The sequence below is a fragment of the Armigeres subalbatus genome, chromosome 2, assembly GCF_024139115.2.
Source record: "Armigeres subalbatus isolate Guangzhou_Male chromosome 2, GZ_Asu_2, whole genome shotgun sequence".
NCBI classification, from domain to species: Eukaryota; Metazoa; Arthropoda; class Insecta; order Diptera; family Culicidae; genus Armigeres; species Armigeres subalbatus.
Genome location: NC_085140.1, coordinates 156,979,753 through 157,003,367, shown reverse-complemented (window position 1 = coordinate 157,003,367; position 23,615 = coordinate 156,979,753). Strand labels below are relative to the sequence as shown.

The 23,615-nt window shown below is 37.7% G+C and overlaps 1 protein-coding gene across 1 annotated transcript; it reads right to left on the bottom strand.

The window, feature by feature from the left end:
* Nucleotides 1–21,199: 21,199 nt before the first annotated feature.
* LOC134215354 (chymotrypsin-like) lies at nt 21,200–22,338 on the bottom strand. The gene is made up of 4 exons (XM_062694566.1): nt 22,136–22,338; nt 21,917–22,080; nt 21,588–21,850; nt 21,200–21,524 (listed from the first exon to the last, which is right to left on the bottom strand). Exons 1-4 carry the CDS (start codon nt 22,184–22,186, stop codon nt 21,229–21,231), a joined length of 774 nt encoding a protein of 257 aa, XP_062550550.1. The 5' UTR covers nt 22,187–22,338; the 3' UTR covers nt 21,200–21,228.
* Between the last annotated feature and the right edge of the window lie 1,277 nt (nt 22,339–23,615).

Below are 23,615 nucleotides of genomic sequence, written 5' to 3'. Positions count from 1 at the left end.
CAATTGTTTTGCCTCTTTTACTGTATTTCTATTGGTTTTGAGCTCATCAATGGCATCCTGAATAGACCACGAACTTGGCAGCATCGACAAAATCAATAATTTTTCTTTCCTTGTCGTGGCTGCATTCGAGAACCTTTCCTTCATATTTATAATTACCTCATCGTAGTCTGTATTTTCCACATCATCAGGTCCTAATTTGAAGAGGTTTCTTCGTACAGCTTCGTTTATTTCACGGTATTTTTCTCCGGGTAATAAACGTAGTCCATCTTACTCCATTTAATCGGAGTCACTTTTATCCCAGCTATGCCCTCGTTAAAGCGTTCGATGTTGACCTTTTGGATACACTCATCTTCCGATTGATTTGTTGAAACAGATTTCGCTGATGGTACGGTGGCAAGGCTCTCAGCACTTAATACTTCTGGTAATTCCTCAGTTGTTGTCGATACATCTGGCAATTCCTCAGTTGCTGTCGTTTTCGAACTTCCTGCGCTCTGCTCAACCGATGATATACAGATTGCTCTTTTGTCAACGTTTAGACGGCAGGACGTGCAAATGCGTAAATTTGTATTCAATGTGGACATTGGAGCATAACCAGTCGCTTTCAGTTTATCTATGGTGCTTTCGGTGAGATTTCGTAACTCTTTTGAACACTTTTTCCATCAAACGGCCTACAACAGTTGAGAAAGCGGCTACTCATGTTGTTCGTAATATTTCAATAAACAAAATCACTTTTAAGTTTTTACTGACTAGTTTGGTGTCATTTGCTTGACTGAAGAAAAAATTACTATAAGATCTTTAACAACCTTAGTAGTAGTAATTTTTTTGCTTTTTCGTGAGCATTGTCATGGTATGTACCTATCATGCATTTGTTGTTGTTGAAGATACCCGTTTCCTCCCGATCATAAAGTCTATTCTCTAAGAGGTATATTTTTTGCAGGTAAACTATAGACGTACACGTGTATATAAATCTTTGATTTTGCAGCTTTTGTCTTAAAAATAACATTTCTGATATGTTTTTTAGGACACTGGTTTACGTAAGGGCCGATAAAAGACGGATTATTAATTTGCTTCGAAACAAATTCTCAAATACAACTTGCAGACATATAATCTGTTCATACATTTTGAAGCAACGTACGATTCAGTGAAAAGAAATAAATTATGCTGGAACACGATTTCCCGGCGAAACCAATAGGGCAGATTCGTATAACGTTGGACGGATCGAAATCAAATGTAAGGATTGCGGATGAGATTTTGACATGCTTCGCTACCTCAGATGGCAGCATATAAAGTTGGGAGAATCAGCTGGCATGTGTATGAAATGTTTCAGTGGTTTGTAAAATATTTTGAAAGCTACATCGTCGAATGGATTTCGAAATTCAAAGTGGTCTGGCATTAGGAGTGTCAAACTCATATAGTAGCACTCTGCATAATTTTCAATCGCAAATGTAACTGTTAATAGTAATTTAAGGATAAAAGTGAAAAAAGAAGGTTTTGAGCTTTCGAAATCATAAGTAGAGTGATCTATTTATTGAGACAGCAAAAGTTGAAAACCTCAAAATCTAATATTCATTCATCTGTGCGAAATGTTCTGCTTGGTAGGCAGACTCAGCGTGAAACCACAAACTTTCGGTAAAACCGCAAAACAATTGAACCGGAACGTCAGAAGCAGCTTCACAAACAAACAGATGGAAACTCATCTATCCGCTCTTGTGACGCATTTTCCGTATAGGTACGATATATTAACAGAGGAATCTGAATTCCATGTACAAATTGTGTACCGTCTCAGACATCAAACACACTGAAAGCCATGTTCCCCCTCAGAGCGCTCTTCAGAATGCATGGTTTCTACCGCAAATATGATGCCACTGCTGTGTGTAAATAGATTTCCCCAATGGCAGCGGTTTCACACAAAACTAGCCATTCAAATCCACTTTTGGTCAGCTGGGTTCCCTGCAAGACCGTTCCATCGTAATACAAGGAAGGGCGAATTGCGAATGTACATATTTTGCGTCTCAACAAGGTATGATATTTCAAGATTCTGTTGATGCAACATGTGGTTTGGATATTGCATAGGAAGGTTGTTTCTTGCTCGTTCCACATGGACATTAGCCAGCACACGTAATCAACAGACGCATTCCAAGCAACTACTCAGAGCATTCCGAATCGATGCGGTCCGAGTCAGTAAATTGAACAGCGCATTTTCTTCCACGATGGCCACATTCCGAACCGACAACAGCAATTCATTTACATTTCTACGCAACGATGGTATCGTTCCCTTACTTACCACACTTGTTGGAATATGGGCAAAACGTTTTAACGTAATTCAAAAATTTCTCTCCTCTAAATGAGGCCAACACTGTAATGGAAATGTAACACGTTAAGTGCTTGTCCAGTTGGAGTTGGATCACTCGAACACAGCATGGGGTCCCAGTCGGATAGGAAGGAACCGTATTTGCCTCCTGCTGGTGTGGCCTTCCTTATCACCCTATTTCCTTCAAGGTGTCTGCAGGCGGCATTCGCTTCGAACGATGCTTTCGATGATACACTGAAGCTTTGTGGATATCTCTGCGTTTGATATGATTTCATATTCATTCCAAACCGTATATATATGTAAGGATAACCGCGAGGAAATGAGATTGTTAAATAGAGGCATCGTTTTGTATTGTTGTGCGAATGTTGGTCTTTCTGGTGAGGTTTAGATAGATCCTACTGATGATGATATGATGATGATAATAAATAGACGGATTGATATCAATAAGAGTAATGATCCTACCGGAATTGGCGCTTTGATGTTGCATGAAGAAGAAGAAGCAGAAAGATGATAAACGAAAAAATCTCCACGGCAAACCATACGATGAAGTTTACAAAACTCTTCTCAAAAATTATAAAAGCAATTTAATTAAAAACGGTAAACAGTACGGGGTTGGACTTTTCTTCTACTATATAATAAACACAATATTCCTATTCGAAATTTTATTTTGTGATATTACACTTAATACCCCGTACTGCTTACCGTTTTTAATTAAATTGCTTCTAGAATTTTTGGGAAGAGTTTTAAAAACTTCGTCGTATGGTTTCTCGTGGAGATTTTTTCGATTATCATCTTTCTGCTTCTTCTTCTTCATGCAACATCAAAGCGCCAATTGAGATGGCTGTCGTTCTTTTCAGAAGGACAGGCAAAACATTTATGTAGGCTGGGATTTTCAACTTTTTGATATATGTATTTTATTTTTTTTTTACCTTCATCCACCATGTTTATAAAATTCAGAAACTTTCCTGTAGAAAATCAGAAGAATTAAAAATTCTCGATAACACCGTGGAAACACCGAAGAACAGTTCTCGGCTTCGGAGGAGAACACCATCTTTGCAGGGTTGCTAACCGGCATTCTTGCAACATGCCTTGCACATCGCACCCTTCCAGCTTCAGCTACCTTCTGGATGTTGGGTTCGTCGTAGAGCTGGGCGAGCTCGTGGTTCAGGGTCGCCACACACCGTCTTCTTGCACACCACCAAAGGTGGTCCTAGGCACCCGTCTCTCGAATACTCCGAATGCTTGCAAGTCCTCCTCGAGCATTGTCCAAGTTTCGTGTCCGTACAGGACTACCTGTGTTATCAGCACTTTGTACATGACATATTTGGTGCGGTGGTGAATCTTTTTTGACCGCAGTTTCTTCTGGAGCCCGCAGTAGGCCCGACTTCCACAGATGATGCACCTTCGTATTGCACGACTAACATTATTATCAGTCGTTAGCAAGGATCCTAGGTACACGAATTCATCGAAGACCTTGAAGGTATCCCCGTCTTCGTTACACTGCTTCTCAGGGGGGGGCCTATCGCTCTCGGTTCCGTCTACAAGCAGGTACTTTGTCTTCAATGCTCTCACCATCAGTGCAACTTTTGTTGCTTCACATTTCTGGCGGGTGTACAGCTCTGCTACCTTTGCAAATGTTTGGCCGACAACGTACATGTCATCTGCGAAACTAATAAATTGACTGGATCTGTTGAAAATCAGCAGAGGTTTCCATACAGGTAACCGTTAGCTTTGCAACGAACTATGAGATTTCAGAAGGGCCAACTGTTAAAACACTGCATTGCAGAGGGCTAGTAGGGGCGGGATGGGCATTCCCAGAAACCGAAGTGGGTGTAATCCACTCTTGAGGTCTCTTCGATGGTAAGGATCAACAGAGGGATGTTAGCCCTGCTTTCTCCTTTCCTCTTACTTATGGACATTCTTGATCCTTTAAATCGGTCAAAAGTTCGTCAGTTTCATAGTTTAGCATATCCTGGCAATACACGATGCTAAGCATATGCGTTATTTCGAAAAATTTCGTTTTAGAGCATTCGAAACGAAATTCCGCGGAATTCCGCGGAATTTGAGTATGGCGAAATCTGATTTTCTGATTTCGTTTTGTAACGTTAAATTTCAAAAATTTCGACAGAAAAATCATACTTTTAACGAAATTAAACGGAATTTCGCGGAATTTCGAAATGTATTTTTAATAATTCCAATTATAAAACGTTATTTATAAGAGATGTTGATTTAAATAATATTGTTCAGTGAAGTAAAAATAATTTGTAGATCCCATCATTTTGGTATGCTCTATTTTTATTTAAGTTGACTGAGTTGTGTGTAATATGTGTTGTTCGATTTATGCTCTAGTTGTGGGTGTTTGAACAACCATTGTTTGAAAAACGTGAAATTGAGATGATGATGTTTAAGAAGTTTTCCTGATTTATAGATTTTTAGATCTTTGCAGATTTAAGAATTCCCCAGATTTGTTAAAATTTGTTAATATTTAATCAGCTGGATGACACACAACTATGCTTCTGGCTCCAGCATAAAATTCACGTTATTATTTTGCTGTGGGCGTTATTTTCGGATACAATATTGTTACCAAATATTCAAATTTGGTTTGCACCGTACTAACCGTGTTGTGTTGAATGACGGTCTTATGACAATTAAATTGAAAATCGAACACATTTTTCACGGCACGGAATACGTGGTATAACGATAATTCAAATCGCTTAACAACAATTACTCCATCACAGAAAACTAGTCCTGAAATGATGTTTTTGTTTACTAATTTTGAATTGTCAGTGGGGCCCACCTCGCGCTAACCCCAGAGATGCTAGCCACCATTTTTTCCCATTGGAGAGATAGGCGATGACAGTAGGGTGTATTTAATAGCCAAATGCTTATATATTATTCTCAAGGAAAGATCGAAGTGTGCCTTGACAACAACGGGTTGATTTTTTTTCTTGCTGCCGTCAATCTCCATTATTTTTTGCAAGAGAAGTTGAAAAGTGATAAAATATCGCATTGGACGAATGGAAGCTGACTGGCGGTGATGAACATATAATTGGATGACTCAGTGCAAATATTTCTCGCGACAGGATGACCAGCTGATCTTGTTGGTGAGAGTTTGCGCCTGGACGAAGGATTTGAAGACCAGAAGTTTGGACGTAACGGTGGCATTTGCCCCGCTCCCAGACTGGCTATCTTGAAAAATCTTCGAAACACACACACGCATTGGCATAATAAGTGAGATTAAAGTGGGGGTCTTTTCACAAATTACCTAACTCTACAGTAAGAAATTTTTGCGATACGAAATTTGTAAACGGTACCCCACATGGGTAATTTCCGGTTTTCCAAGGTAAGGAAAAAAACTTTTCAAACGTTTCAATTTCAAACTTCTGGCTTCATCTAACAGGTTTTCATCTAGCAGTCACAATTTTCGTTTATCTTCCAAGGCTAACTCCATAGAAATAAAGTGATAGATGAAAAATATCCCTCACCATAAGCAACATAAAAAATTGCTCGCCTAATATTTTCAGCAGACCTCAGTAAAAATATAAGAAAATCGAGTTTTGTACTACAATCAACAGCTTTCATGCTGCTTAGATCTGTTGAAAAGGCTGTTTTGAGAGGTTTTAAAGATTCAAACAATCTTCATGAATTTGGTTGAAAATTTGCCTGGAGCAGGGTTTGAATCCAAAGGAGAATGAGAAAATCTCTCACTTATCATATCTGTATACACTCTTAATAGGTAGCATACCGTTAGAGAAGATTTTCGTTAGCTGTTACGATACTGAACAGATTTGGGGGGCTACAACCCATGATAAACTTCTTTTAATAAGCCCCAATTGCGGGGGGCACCGGTTCTGATGATGCACTTCAACTTGTTTTACACAGCTGGGCGAAAAAAATATGGTCCCCAACATATAATGAGCGAGAACAAAGCGTTTTACAAATCCCCCTAGGTGGGGGCCGCCTATCCGAATCAGTTTTTTTTCAACTTGTATACAAGTGCAATAGTTTTGTTTTCATGGCTTGTTATGATTCGAGGAGAATTTTGCCTCTCTTCTATCGTTGTTCGTTATCTATTGAGAGCGATTTCTGCAAACCCTGGCCTGAAGACTTTATTCGAGATGTTAATTTAAATGAAGGGGTGGCACCTTGAATCAGTAATACTTTTTAAAATGGTGGACAGAATTAATCAATATGGAATCTGTGGATTGCAGTTTAAAAATCGTTTTTTTTTTAATTTTTACTTAGGTCTGTTTGATCGCTTAAGATGAATATTTTTACGTTGTTTATGATGAAGGGCATACTTTTGAAAATGGTGAACAGGTCCAAAACTTATCTGTTACTCATGTCCTTTTATGAAATTCAGCTACTTTCTCCCTATGGAATATGGGTAATAAAAATTATGTCCTACTAATCCCGGAAAGGTCAAGGGGGGATTATAAAAATAAATATTAAAATGAAAAAAAAAAAAAAATCATAAACTCCTCGGATTTGTTAAAGAATGTTTCGAAAATCGTTTTGATTTTCCGATTTTTTTTGTTGTCCCCTCAAAATATTATTTTAAGGCAAAAAAATCCGAGGGGGGAGACATAATTCTTATTGAATATTAGCATCGGCCTTATTTGACTCTAAAAATAATAAACAAAATAATTGTATCCGCGTTTTTTTTTGTATTCGTTTTTTGTATTATGTATATATAATGCAAAACAAAACTATTCTTTAAAAATTCCTAGAAAAAAAACAAATTTCGTTTCGTTTCGTAAAATTTCGAATAGAATGAACTTCGATTTCGTTTCATTTCGAAGTCTCGGAAGTAAATCTGAATTTCGTTTCGTTTCGTTTCGAACCAATTACAGTGGGTCCAAAAAGTATTCATCTAGCTGCATATTCTTTAGTAAAATGTAAAACTTGGGCGTGATAGAAGTGAAATCAAAAAACTTTCTTCTAAATTTGGTAGAAAACTTATCAACACATGATTATTATTCAAAAACAAATAGAAATTTCAATTACTTTTTCTGGTATGTAGAGAACATCTAAATTTCGTCAATTTCGCTCGCTCAAAAAGTATTCGTCTATTCAGAAAATAATCGAGTGAAACACGAATATAATAGTTTTATTCGCATGTAGTTACACTAGCACACTCTAGTGATGTCTAGCAACATTTTTGTCAATATTCAATGACAGATCAAATAATGTTTTTGTTTTGTTTGAACTTGGCGCGGAAAATAGAAGCACCATGGGTGGGAAAAGTAAAAAGATGAGTCAAAATGAAAAAAAACTTATTCTACGCCTGCATAATTAGTGCAAGTTGACTTATGACTTTGCAAGAAATGTGGGTAGGCCAAGGGTAGCAAGAATTCAACCATTTAATTGGTGATTGATCGCATCAGCGCCACAAAAATCTATCAAAACAAATAACAGAGTGGTCGTCAGCGATGGTAAACTGATAACGATGAGCGATTTATTGTGCGGAAAATGAAAAAAATCCTTAAAAACGAGTTCACTTATATAGGCAAGTGAGTTGGAGAGAAGAAGTGCTCAGATATGAACCAATACGAACAGAAATACCTGTGAAAAATATGGGTATAATGGGCGAGTACCACGGAAGAAAATTCAAGTGAGCCATCAAATCATCAAAAACAGCTCGATTTCAGCTAAAAATATCGCTGGAAGAAGGATGACTTTCGGAATCAAGTCATGTTATCTGACGAAAACAAGTACAGCATATTTGGATCAAATGGCCGATGTATGGTATGGCGGAAAATGAATATTGAGATACAGCCGCAGAATCTCTTTTGAGCAGTAAAGCATGGTGGGGGCTCCGTCATGGTCTCTGAGGTGCTTGAGCGCAACCGGTGCCACATTATTGAAGGAATTATGTATCACAAAATGTTCATCCGCATTTTGAAAGAAAATTTGAACGCCAGTGCTGGGAAATTGGGCTTACAGGGAACATACATCTTACGGGGTGATAATTACCTCAACCACACAGCCCAAAGTACTGAGCTGTAGCTACTCTATAATACCCCAATCAACTCAAAACGTCTCCTTAGATCACAGATATGAATCCAATTTAACTCCATTGGAAGGTTCTGGACGACAAACTTTTCGTGAAATTCGTGAAAGTCATATTTCCAACAACAACGAATTGAAATTAGTGTTGAAAGAAAAATGGAAGAATATTCCGTCCCCCATTACGACTAATTTGGTCAGTTCCATGCCACAAGAACTACAGCCCGTCATAGATACACAGGGGAATCCAACGAAATATTGAATTCCATTCTACAACTCCTGTTTTCGTTTCAAAAGCGCGCTAAACCTGACTAGACGAATACTTTTTGAGCCCGTATTTAATGAATTGTTATGTTTTGTTACCTGTGTTTTTGTTATTGTTTTATTTTTCTGTTTGATTTTTAACAATAAAGATGAATTGATTAATTTACTACACAATGTAATCGATAGTTTTATTTTTTGAACTTACTAGATTCTATCTTTGACATTTTTTAGAAAACACACAGCTAGACGAATACTTTTTGGACTCACTGTATATCAATTCTAATTTCGTTTCGTTTGGTTTCGTCAGGAAAAAATGTGTTATCGCATACCCTTACACGATGCACTTCGCGTAGTTTTGCGTTAGATGTGGAATCGCTTCAATAGCAACAGTAATGGATTATGTAAATGTAATAGTCCCGTCACTAAGCTGCTTAAGAAAAGGAAGCATCACTGGAGAAGGTTTTGTTCTATTATTGTCAGGGGGATTTCTATAACTTATTATGCTCAAATTTGGCCTAAGCATTATTTGCTTTATCAATTTCATAAAATTTGGTCAACCCCCTGACAATAATAGAACAAATCCCATCGATCCACAATTAATCTCCCATCCAGGGTGAGTGTTTTTTTGTAGGGGCACCGATCTCGCTGACATCCCTTATACAGTGGAACCTCGAAAAAATCCTAACTTCGGAAACTAGTGAAGTAACTAGTGAGTCTTACTGATGGGTTGTAGATAATCCAAAGTGGGGGAGGAAAAAATACAGAAAATTTGTGGGAGGAATCCCTCAGAAATTCAGGTAAAAAGGGTAGTGGTGAGGTAAAAGTGTCCCACACAAAGCGAGCGGCGTAGAGAAATAGAGGGAAGGGTGACTTTTCGAATAATTTTCTGAATAAATTCCGAAATGCGTGGAAATCCAAAAGAATTTCTCGTCGAATATACAGAAGGCTTTTATGCGAAAATACGGAAGAATTTCTCCTGGAAGGAAATGAATTTCTCATGGAGCAGCATTATTCCTAGAAATTTTGTGAAAATTCAAACAAAGTTTTCTTGGCAATTTGGTTGGACTTCCCTGCTCAATTTGAAACTACTTCCTAAAATTACTTAACGGAATTGAAGGAAAAAGTATGAAAATTTATCTGCGTAAAATTTCAAAGCAAAGGAAGTTCTTTTAAAGTTTTCTTTAAAAAGCAAAGGAAGCTCCAAAGGAAAATTAGAGGTATTTGCCGTTGTTGAAAATTGGAAGAGCTTCTTGTGGAAAACTGGAAGGAAGTGCAAATGAATTACCTACCCGTCGAATTCAATAAATTATTAATGAGAAAATACCAACAAATTTCTGAAAAATAAAAAAAAAACAAAACAAAGTATTCAATTTTCTCTGAAAAAAAGAAGAAAATTTTATTGATAATATAAAAAAAGGTTTGGGTGATTTGGCATAAAGTTCATTCGGCATAACGGTCATTTGGCATATCGGACATTTTGCATAATTTAGAACTGTGAAGAGAATTTAATAAGAGAATTTTTCACATGGATAAAGTAGGTCAAAGATTTATCAGAGCATATAAATCTAGATCAACATTTGAATAGGGCGTAACAGCCAAATTTATTCCTTCTGATTCTTCGTCTACAAATATAACTATATATGTGCACAAAGAATCAGAAGGAATAAATTTTGGCTGTTACACCCTTTTCAAATGTTGGTCCAGAAATTTAGACTGATGGATTACATTTTTCGGAAGGACGGATAATCAAAACGAAAAATCTATTTCCGAGGAAGGGATCACATCCATCAGCGCCTGATTATAAGCAAACGCCTATTTCCAAAAAAAAGGATCCGGGATTAAAAAAGATCAAATCCACCATTTCCTTTATGCGGACAAGTGCCTTATTTTAAACAGTAATCACATTCACCGTTACCTTAACCTGGGCAAGCACCTACTTTCAAAAAAGGAATCACATGCACCATTGCCCTAAATCGGGCAAGCGCCTACTTTTAAAGAATGCCTACCATTAAAGAAAATATCACATCCACCATTGCCTTAATACTGGTAAACGCCATCTTTTAAGAGAAGATTCATTTCCACCTTTGCCTTATTCTGGGCAAACGCCTATTATGGGTTTTTCCAGCACCACTTAGTCAAACAACAACAAAATTAGTGAATACAAAAAAAAATATGCCAAATGGCCCTGCTCAAAATTATGCCAAATGTTCGTTATGCCAAATGACTTTACGCCAAATGACCCGCTCCCTAAGAAAAACATCTTTCGGCGTGCCGAAAACACCACCGCGGTAGAACAAAAATACGACAAGGACACAGGTCGTCCAACGATTGGCCCAGAATCGATTTCAGTGATGAACGATATTTCTTTGGGCGTTCACACACACAGTTCACCTTAAATCAAAACCATGCGATAATATACACAAGCCCACCTTCGTTTCTGTTACCCAGGCTTGAAGATGCCCGGTGTGTAAAGAAATTTGAAGCTATGATAGAAATAAGAATACTACCAGATCGTCAGTTGACCTACAACAATGCCGGCTCAATAATTCGTTTTTACGACACATCCGAACTAATTTTCTTGCTCGAACATCATCTCGGACCTGCATCATGATTCTTTTGAATCCTGCGAACGAACTCGAATGAATAATGTGATTAAAGTCGAAGTGTTTGCTTGAGATAGTGTTCGCTATGTGATTCAAATTAATTTGAATTTGAGTAAGTGCTGAGTGAACATATGTAGATATATGTATATTAGAGTGGGGCGCAGCTGTATGGAAAAAACGCAAACTTCGTCCGATCCGATCAAGTGAGATCAAGGTTTTTCTGAATCGTTTTGCGACCCCAATCAACTGTGCCAAATATGGGCTCGATTGGTTGCGACCTCGCATGCCGCATCGCGTTTAAAATTTACATGGAAATTAGTATGGGAAAACGTACTTTTTTAACATTTTTGCTCTTAGCGGCTTCAATTTATCATCAATCACGTGACTCAATACGTTAGCATATAGCCTGGAAGATGCAGAAAGACTTTGCCGAAGAAGGTACGCAGCTGGAAGGCCTACAAAAAATGTTATTACGTTTCGAAAATTTATTGTTTAAACCATATGCAAGAAATCAATGTTTCTGCCAGCACTACCGGACAACCTGTAATTGTCAGAGGGCAAACCCTATTTTCCTTCTAGTCGGAATTTTTACTTTGTGAAATCATTCTGAATATCTCCCATTAGCTCCAAAGTCCTATAAAATCAAGAATTTTGAAATAACACACAGTTAAATTATTGCTCCACGTAGTTCGGCAGTGCTGGCAGAATAAATGATTTTTTGCATATGGTTTGAACACTCCATCTTCGAAGCGTTATAACTTTTTTCGTGGACGTTCCAGCAACGTGCCTTCTTCAGAAAAGTTTTTCGGCATCCTTTGGGTTATACTTTAGCGTAATGTGCCACTTGGTTTGCGATGAACTGAAACCTCTAGTAGTAGAAATGCAAAAATATGCGTTCTCCCATACTAATTTCCATACAAACTTCAAACGCGATGCGGAAAGCAAGGAAGCAACCAATCGGTCCCAAATTCTGCACAGTTGTTCAGGACCCAGAATGGCTTCAAAAAACCATTGATTTGAAAAAATGACCGTGACGCCCCACTCTAATGCATCCCGTGTGATGTTTCCGATATTCTTTGAAATTTTCGTAAACAAACCTTACGTTATTCTTTTCAGAATATCGGTAATTTTTTTTTCAGTTTGTATGAGAAATTTTTCCAAATTTCCAGGTAAAGCTTCATTGAATTTCCACGGGGGATTCAATTGATTTCGTTCGGAAGATTCTTCCGAATTTCATTTAAATTTCGATGGATTTTTTTTTTCTAACTAGCTTTATGTACCCGGCCTTGCTCGGAATTGCCAGTTTGGTTTGCAGTTTTCTTCTACAATCGGAAAATGATAAAACCAATTGGTCAACAGGGTAATTGTGTTTACTTATTCATACTTTATCATTTGATTTAAAGAAGGCTTTTGGAAACATTGACTGATTTTGAAGAAGGGATTATGGGTTTGAAAGGTCTTATTCCGGGCAAACGTCTATTTCTAAAGAAGGAAAAACATTCATCGATGCCATTTTCCGGGCAACGCATATTTTTAAAGAAGGAATCACACCCACCATTGCCTTATTCCGGGCAAATGTCTACTTTTAAAGAAGCAATCACATCCACCATTCAGAAGGAAACTCATTAATCATTGTTTTTCATTGGGCATTCCATTATTCCGATGAACAACAATACCCAATCCCAATACCCCCCCTCCCATTCCAAAAGTCCCTTCCAGCCTCTCTATAATTGTTTCCTTTGGGTAGGGATTACGTGTTTACGTGTTTGGTTTGAAGTGACCTATGCGATAAAAAGGTATACTAAACTGTTCGTTTAATGAATGTACCCTCTTTCTCATTTAGCTATGGCACTCCTACCCAGTCTGATATAGTCTTCCTTAGACAGATAATATGGGTTCCAAATTTGGTGGACATCGATAAATGGGTTCAGAAGTCCTGCTGAATTGATCGATAACTAAACAATACCCCTCTCCCACACCCTCCCCCTTTTAAAATTACTTAACCACATCCAATAAAATCGCTTCCTTAGGACAGACGATACTTGATACAAATTTGGTTCAAATCGGTCATGAGGCTCAGGATTTATATTGAGTTGATCGATTGCTAATCAATACCCCTCCCCCCATACCCTCCCTCTTTTGTAAAGAGCATCCCTAATCTCCTATTGTCGTCTCCTTATGACAAAGAATTTGTGTTCCGAATTTGTTTGAAATCGGTCAAGGGGTTCAAAATGTACATTGAGTTGATCGATAACTAAGCAGTACGCCTCCTCCACACCCTCCCTCTTTTTCTAAGAGCACGCTTAACCCCTTATTGTCCCCTTCTTAAGATAAGGAATTTGTGTTCCAAATTTCGTCGAAATCGGCCAAGGGGTTCAGAATTTACACTGCGTTAATCGATAATTAAGCAATACCCCTCCCCCCATATCCTCCCCCTTTTCCAAAGAGCATGCTCAACCCCCCTATCGTCCCCTCCTTAAGATAAAGAGTTTGTGTTCCAAATTTGGTTGAAATCGGCCAAGGGGTTCAGAATTTACACTGCGTAGATCGATAACTAAGATATACCCCTCCCCCATACCCTCCCCCTTTTCCAAAGAGCATGCTTAACCCCCTATCGTCCCTTTTTAAGATAAGGAAGTTTCGTTCCAAATTTTGTCGAAATCGGCCAAGGGGTTCAGAATTTAAACTGCGTTGATCGATAATTAAGCAATACCCCTCCCCCCATACCCTCCCCCTTTTCAAAAGAGCATGATCAACCCCTCTATCGTCCCCTCCTTAAGATAAAGAATTTGTGTTCCAAATTTGGTCGAAATCGGCCAAGGGGTTCAGAATTTAAACTGCGTAGATCGATAACTAAGCAATACCCCTCCTCCCTCACACCCTCCCCCTTTTCCAAAGAACATCCCTAAGCCTCCTATCGTCATCTCCTAAAGATAAAGAATTTGTGTTCCAAATTTGGTCGAAATCGGCCAAGGGGTTCAGAGTTTACACTGCGTTGATCGATAACTAAGCAATACCCCTCCCACCATACCCTCCCCCTTTTCCAAAAAGCATGCTCAACCACCCTATCGTCCCCTCCATAAGATAAATAATGTGTGTTCCAAATTTGGTTTAAATCGGTAAATGGGTTCAGAAGTTATGCTGGAATATATAGATAGAAGACTAGCTTTATGTACCCGGCCTTGCTCGGAATTGCCAGTTTGGTTTTCAGTTTTTTTCACAATCAGAAAGATATAAAACCAATTCGTCTACAGGGTAATTGTGTTAACTTATTGATTCTTCAAGATTTTATTGAAATAAGGCTTTTGGAAACATTGACTGATCTTGAAGAAGGGATCATTGTTTTGAATAGCCTTATTCCGGGAAAACGTCAATTGCTAAAAAAGGAAAAACATCCACCGATGCTTTATTCATTCATTATTTATATTTTTAAAGAAGGGATCACACCCACCATTGCCATATTCCGTGCAAATGCCTTATTTTTAAAGAAGCAATCACATTCACCATCCAGAAGGTAAAAAAAATAATCATTGCTTTTCAATAGGCAAACCATGATTCCGATGAAGGGTAACAATTATCATTGCTTTATACCCAGCAAATGCATGCATTTTATGAAAGATTTTTCTGATGCTGTTCATAATTCATGTCGAATGACCTTAGGCCAAATAGTGTTATGTTAATGGACTGCTTCATTCAGGGATATGTCATTTTCAGGGAAATGCCATATTCTGGGATATGTGTATCGGTAAGAATCACTTTTGGGAAATATCATTTTCGTCATTTTTGGGGAAATGTTATTACCGGGAAAATGTTATTGTCAAGGATTTGCTATTTTTGAGGAATTCGGGAAATTTGTTTTCGGAGCATTGTACAATGTCAAAAAACCTCGAATGAACTAAATAAGAGGGATTTTAATTTAAGTCGTTTTCTAAACAAAGTCCAAAGTCTCTATAATAGTTTCTTTTGGGTAGAGAATAAGTGTTTACAAATTTGGTTTGTATTGACCCATGCGATAAAAAGGTGTACTGAAGGTATATTTCCATGTTCGTTTAATAAATATCCTCTCTCTCATTCAGTTATGACACTCCTACCCAGTCTGATATAGTCTTCCATAAACGGAGAATACGGGTTCCAAATTTGGTGGACATCGGTAAATGGGTTCAAAAGTTATGCTTTTCAAATGACCTACCCACATTCACTAAAATTGTTTCCTTAGGACAGACAATATTTGATACGGTTCAAATCGGTCATTGGGTTCAAGACTTGCATTGAGTTGATCGATTGCTGAACAATACTCCTCCCCCCATACGCTCCCTTTTTCAAAGAGCATCCCTAACCTAACTATCGTCGTCTTCTTAATATCAAGAATGTGTGTCCCAAACTTGCTTGAAATCAGCAAAGGGGTTCAGGAAGTATACTGAGTTGATCGATAACTAAGCAATATCCCTCCCTCCACACCCTCCCCCTTTTACCAAAAAACATCCCTAACACCCCTATCATCGTCTCCTAAAGATAAAGAATGTGTGTTCCAAATTTGGTTGAAATCGACCAAGGGGTTCAAAAGGTACACTGAGTTGATCAATAACTAAGCAATACCCCTCCCCTCACCACCCTCCCCCTTTTACCAAAATACATCTTTAACCCCCCTATCATCGTCTCCTTAAGATGAAGAATGTGTGTTCCAAATTTGGTTGAAATCGGCCAAGGGGTTCAAAAGGTACACTGAGTTGATCAATAACTTAGCAATACCCCTCCCCCATACCCTCCCCCTTTTCCAAAGAGGATGCTTAACTACTCTATCGTCGTCTCCTAAAGATAAAGAATGTGTGTTCCAAATTTGGTTGAAATCGGCCAAGGGGTTCAGAAGGTACACTGAGTTGATCAATAACTAAGCAATACCCCTCCTCCCTCACACCCTCCCCCTTTTCCAAAGAACATCCCTAAGCCTCCTATCGTCATCTCCTAAAGATAAAGAATTTGTGTTCCAAATTTGGTCGAAATCGGCCAAGGGGTTCAGAGTTTACACTGCGTTGATCGATAACTAAGCAATACCCCTCCCACCATACCCTCCCCCTTTTCCAAAAAGCATGCTCAGATAGAAGAAGAAGATTTCTTACTAATTTCTAACATATCAATGAATATTGCTAATAGACTCTCATGAGATATTATTTCACATTTCAACTGAAAGTTCTACCAAATTTAAATAGAAAATCCCTTGCAAAATTCAATGATTTTTTTTCTTAATTTGTACGAGAAATTCTGCCTCATTTACACAGGAGTTGTACCGAGGTTTTTAGATAAACTGTACCGAAATTCCACGCGAATCTTTTCCGGATTTCTATAAGAAGTGTTTCTGCTTTTCCAAATCACATTCTTTAGGATTATCACGAGAAATTCTTCCGCATTTCCTTTTTTTTCTTTACTATGAGTTTCCTTGAGAACTCTTTCCTAATTACAAGACATTATTAGAATTTCTTCCAAATTTCAATTGGGCTTCTCTCTAAATTTTAATGGGAAAACCTCCAATATTTTTTTGTTCCATATGAATTACTTCCTTAAATATCCAAATCAAATGCTTGAACGTAAAATTAAATTTTCGTCAGCAAACCTTTCGAAATTCTTTTCAATTGATTAAAATGATAGGGTAGAATACGGCATTGGCAGGGTGCGACCGTTGTTGGCACCCTCAACAATATTTGCGTTTTCCAGCAAACATACACTATTTATGAACATAATTTTGATTCAATCACACAATTTCAAGTCTAAGCTTTCATTTGAATAAATTGTTTGTGTAATAGTAGCAAGATTTGATGAGTTAATCACCGAAACAAATTTGCACCTACGAAATCCTTGCCGTTTTTGCATTGCCAAAGAAAGCAGCGCACGAAAAGCAAACTGTTACTTACTTTTTTGGATCGCCTGTTTCTCCTCTTAATTGCGTATGACACGACAAATTAAGTACGTATACTACTTTTTACACTTTATCACCACTTGATTATCACCACAAAGAGCAAATTTATGCAATATTTGCTCTATGTTTCACTAAATAAAATCGGGACTGTTTGTTTTCTTTGACAGCAGCAAACTTCGGAGTAGAGCGAGAGAATGTGTTTGTGAGCATATCAAACACACGCTAAAAAATACCACGCACAATTCTATATCATTTGATTTTAGCAAAACTGCGAACAAAATATCCGGCGTTGCATTTATTTTGAATAAGTGTTAAAATACGAATGCTTCTATTCAGATTTTAAGCAGACCATGAATTCTATCAATAGGATAGCAACACCGTATATATTTAAACCCTTATGTGGCTGACAGGACCGTTTTCCTTTTGCATCTTCAATACTTTCCAAGCTCATAAAAAAATCATAACCATTCCCGTTCCTACATAGCGCATTTCAACCATAAATAAATGCCTACTTTTAGGGTATTATCTATTATTCAACTGTAGTGTAAGAATGGGGTGGCTCCAGCGGCTAGATAGGATAGTGCTGCCCATTATTCAACATAATATTATGAAGACTCGCGAATATATTGTTAATATACTATACTACCAGAATCGACGTGCTTCGTTTCACCTAAAATTGATTAATTATATTTTTTTTATATTATTTAAAAGACGGTTAACCCTTTATAAGGCAGACGAATCTAAACAATAAATTAACAAAAACAACAATAGGACACAATGTTGACATGGTATTAAACTCAAATGTATGTTTGTTATACATTAAACAGTTCAGAAACATTGAAAAATTGGTGGCAATATAGTTGCCACTGCCCGGCAAGCGGTAAAACATTGGTGGCAATATAGTTGCCACTGCCCGGGAAGCGGGAAAACAGGCAACAACAAAAATAAAAAAAGATTTTTTAAAATTTGGTTTTACGTAGAACCAGTCAAATCAAGGTACGTTACATTTTTTGGTGAAGAGTCCTAGTCAGAAAACGCATTAAAAGTGAAATTTTTTTTTTCAATTTCGCGTTTTTTTCTTCCAAGGGGGGACCCTTGGGAAAAAACACAATTTCGTCAAAAATCCAAAACCAAATATACAGAAAGGCAAAGCTTTTTCACGCTAATCACGTAGTAATCTAACACAGGAGATTCAAATTAATTGATACCGACGGGAAAATATATATCTTTGTCGTTTTTTAACGAATTATAACTGAAAATCCTTCTTCCACTCGAAACTTACGATCTTTTCGTAAAAACTGTTCTCAAATTGACATTTCAATTTTTTTATGGCTCAAATTCATCTGGGGTGTTACTAGGAAGCAAATAAAGTCACTACATGTGATATAATAAGTAGAGCTCTTGTTAATAAATAGAAAAACATATTATTTGTTAGTGGCAATATAGCTGCCACTGCCTTAAAGGGTTAAGTATTCGAAATTAGTAAATTTTCGATTAAAGCAGAAATTTGTACTTTATTTATATGGGAGTCCCCCTTCCAGCAGAGGAAGGGTCTAATACCATCATAAGAATCTTCATCGTTCCCAAAAACCTCTACATACAAATGTTCAAGCCGTTTCCTAGTCTATAAGGGCAGACAGACAAAAATTTATTCTTATGTATATAGATTTGGTTTTACGTAGTTTACGTCGAGCGGTCGTGTCATGTACACAACCACTATGTTTTTTTTATGAAAAAAACATATCATGTAAAAACCGCAAAGAGCAAGTTGTATATTTGAAACTGGTTGATAGAGTTTTACTTACGCGTGTAGACTCTAAGGCATTACAAAAGACAAAAGATGTAAATCTTGGCAGCGGACAAAAAGCATATAAATTTCCTTCTCCAAAATGGCCAACTTTATTCAAATAGTTTTAAAAAGGTAAAGTTATGAAAATGTCAATATCTGGGTACACGGGTACCCTATCTGCCATTCACGTCTGTTTTTGTTGGCCGCATAAGGGTTAAAATTGTTTTACAATGTGTTTAAATGCTTTTGCCTATCTATCTACCAGACATGAAAGTGTTGCCAAGGCTAAAGATTATTTTTTCGTTTCAATCCAGTTTTTATAAACAAGAAAGTTCGTTCCAAATTAGAGTGACGCTTGAGATGAGCGTGCGGCCGATTAATATGAATGAATTTTACTACTGGAGGATATAAACAACTAGCATTTGGCACCAATACATTACCAGTTTTCTACTTCCATGTCTAGTTGCTAAAGGGAGCAAATTCATTGCTGATAATAGAAATTGCTATGCCAATAGAAGAAATGTTGACCTGTTACTTTATATTTAATTTACTGAGTTTGTGGTAAAAGCTGTTATATTTAGTGATCACCAATCATCAAAGAAAGAGCATACAAATGTATACCAGTACAGTTTAACCTGTGTTTTAGTGTAATTATTCATTATTTTTATCATTCAATTTGGCGAATGTCTTAGACTGCCAAGAATAGGTATTTTCCCCTATAATAATTTCAACAAAAAAAGCATAAGGGGGGAGGGGTTTTAATTTATTTTTGCTCTTTTTCGTTTCAGAGAGCGAGTAGAGGCGCTTAAACCTTGGCTTTTTAGCCAGGGCGAAGGCTAATACCTTCGCCCCACCCGAGGGAAATCACCAGCTGGGATAACGGAGTGACACGAATTTCTTAGCAAAGTCACTCCCAACGTCTTTTCACAAATTTTCTATCATTTGCTTATAATGATACTCCTAAACCAAATACCCTACCAACCATCCAACTCCTTGACATCTATGAGGGCGTCGGTGAGTCGCTGGCCTCTCGTTAAGTAGATATCATATCCTCATTTCCTTCCGTTCTCTAGTAACGAAAAAGATGGGCGTGGCCAGAAATGGTAGCTTTCATGCTTTATATTTTCGGACCCTCAATTGGATTGCCATTAAATCCCAAATGGAAATCCATAAGCAGTTGGGGTAAGAAAGTTAAAGAATATATATGACAGCTATCAGTATGCAATAGAGTGGCCCAGCCTAGTATGGGGAGAAAAAAAAGTCGTCGGATTCTACGGGGCACCCTCCAGGATTTTGCCTTTTGGTAAGAAAATCATTCTCTGAAAATTCCAGCCTGATCGGTTATTGCATAAGCTGGCGCAATTGGTTTGAAGTTATTATGGGAGTTTCAGCCCAATATATGGGAAAATACACCTCTGTTACTATTTCGTACAGGAAATTGGATGGAAGAGCCCGATTGAGCCCAGATTTGCAGGAAATGAAGTTAACATGCCAATGAACAATTCGACATAAAATTCTACTATTACTAAATAAACTTTAAATCAGTTTTTGAATGATTTATTTGGAGTTGGGTTGAGCACTTTTAAATTCATTAATTGCCATGAAAACATATGCAATCAAAGGTGCCTGCGATGCGTGATTTCCCGCGCACTGAAACATAAGTAACTGCACGCGCGCCACAACGCATATCGCAGCTACCTTCGATTACATGCGCTTGTTTTCAAGGCAGTTAATGAATTTCAAAGTGCTCAACCAAACTCCAAATAAATCAGCTAAAAAAATATTTAAAGTTTATTTAATCATAGTAGAATTTCGAATTGTTCATTGGCATGTTAACTTCATTTCCTGCAAATCTGGGCTCAATCGGGCTCTTCCATCCAATTTCCTGTACGGAATAGTAACAGAGGTGTATTTTCCCATATATTTCGGCTGAAACTCCCATAATAACTTCAAATCAATTGTGCCAGCTTATGCAATCAATAACCGATCAGGCTGAAATTTTCAGAAAATGATTTTCTTACCCAAAGGCAAAATCCTGGGGGGTGCCCCGTTGAATCGGACGCCTTTTGTATCCTGGGCCAGTCCAGTATGCAATCTACGAAATACTCCGTTACAACGCAACAAATTAAGAATGATAATTGAAGCGGTTTTTGTTAGCATTTGAATCAATTTTTTAACTGATATTTCCTTCAGGATCTAAATTAAAAAAAAAACTTTGTACACTACACTGGTTGAGGATAAAAGGTCGATTTCGAATGGTGGGGATCTGTGTCTTCTTGCTTTTTTTCAGTTTGGTACAAAGACTTAGAAGCTGCAGTTGTACAAATATTCCCTCGATTTATTAGACCTGCGTCAAACTATATATCCATTGCCGATAGGACGCTACTCGGGTGAACCCGGAAGGACTTGAGTTGCCACAGCTTTCGGTAATCAGCGAGGCAATGCCGGTAACGGTTTGTGTGCCGCCTACGTCTGTGACAAACCCGGCTCCGATATCCCCATTGCAGATGTTGGAAAACTCAACAGTATTCTCGGCACAGAAATGCTGTGGCAGTGTAATCTGGTAGAACTGTTGGCAACGCAAGTTGTTTGTCACTCGTAGGTAAGCTCGCAGTAGATTGACCGAAGGAGCAACCGCTGTTGAAGTTAAATGAGATATGATGATATGTAATCTCTATGTATTGGAACTCAAATACTTACATGTGACGGACGTGAATCCGAAGCCTACAACTGAGCCCTGTTCATTTTCTAGCGGAAGCTGATCTATCTGAGCGACTAGCGGCGGGAGTGCAATTGGTTGTACATAGGCAGTGAACACTAGAGATGTGGGAAGGGTGACAATTCCGATGTCATTGGCCTTGGTAAGTGAATTATACTCAGCATGCGCGGTAGCAACACTCGAAACGACGGTTGTTAGTTGAGAAAAGGTGTTACTTCCCATTCCAACTTGCCATTGGACGAACCTATTGATGTTTTGAATAAATTGAACTCAGTCATTTGCAACGACTTAGTTGATAAGTAGTACTTACCCAACTATACTCTGAGCGGAAGTTAGAACATGAAGCGGAGATATTATCGATCCACCACCGAAGAATCCTGCGTTATTAACATTTAGGTACAGAATGTAAACATTGTATGGTTGAAGATTTGACGCCTGTCCATTGATGATACGTGGACTTCGATCCGGAGTCGACTAAATGAGCACAGATTTATTTGATATTCGATTCATTCGAAACACCATCACTCACCTGAGCGTGCAATACGCATAGGATGGTTACAAGAAGTGTAAGCCAATTCATTTTTCACAAATAAATCAGTTTCACTGCAGAAATGGTCACTTCTGATATGACCAAAACAAATGAGACCACATTTATAGCCCGGTGCAGTAGCGTTTCATCAAATTTTACGAGACATATCGCCGTTATCAAGGCTAGCACATGTCTTGGAATCGATAAGTATCCGTGCTAGACTTTTCGAGGCACTCTAGTATTATGTCATAAGACTTGTATACGTTAAATTCTGGACAATTCGCGTTTATCGCGAACGGACTAAACAAGCAAACAAAACCCGCTCAGCACACTCCTATTCCAACTCTAATGGAATGGGAAATGATCTCCACTTAAGCGCCAACACACCTGCCGCGAGCACGCAAGTCATTGCTTACTGTCGTTACAACTTGGCAATCTGTATAAGAACTTGGCATGGTTTGATCGAAAATAATTTTCGTAATAGCGTTACATGGATTCCATATTGTGATCGAAATGCATCGTGTAAATAAAATATGTTTTGATATTTATGAACCGCTGAAGCGTCTAATCACGTAGCACTAGAAACTCTCGACCTTTTTTCGAATACGCATACTTCATGTTATAATTCTTTATCATATTGATAAATGACGTCAAATCAATCAGACATAAACCGAATATCCAAAATTTAATGTGAACCGGCTTTACGTGATTCCATGTTTTGTCTTTTTCGTATAGTAAGCATACGTAAATGCTATAGGATCAATCCGAAACTGAGCTCTTGATACAAGACTCCGAATCCCATAGTGTTATATAGCAATCGATTCAGCACAACAAAATGAGGTTAAATCTGTATGTGTGTGTGCTTCGCAGTTATTAAAAAAGCTATGTTTTTTTGCTAAGGGTTCCGTCTTAGAGAAAAAAATCAAAATCAAATGCAAATGTTGTTTGAAGAATTTGTTGCAATGCATTCAAATGTATGTGAACTGATGAAAATAATGGAATTTATCTCCCTAAATATGCAATATATGTCAGAAAGGCACCATCACCGCATGGTGGATTATTCTGGGTTTTGATGGGTAATGTTGCAAGCAGTCTGATATAGCCCGGGAACAAATGTTATCTGATATCGTTTTTCATTCATATTCCTAACATGACTCACATTTCAAGCACTCGCATTTGGACGTCCGTTTCGACGGTAATCACGCCATTCATTCTATTCACGTCATTCACGATTATAATCACGTCATTCATTTTATAGGATTTTTTGATTCGTGAGAATTTATAATAATTTGCATTCCATATGAAACTCACAATGCATTTTACGCACAGCATCGTTATGTATTCAAGTAAATTTCGCCCGAATTTCATTAACAAATGTTAACACTTCGATCGCTTTTTACCCAGTTTTATTTTAAGGCTCTATAAACCGTAATCAATCCCATAATAACGATGATCTTATTCGAATCCACACTAAAACTAA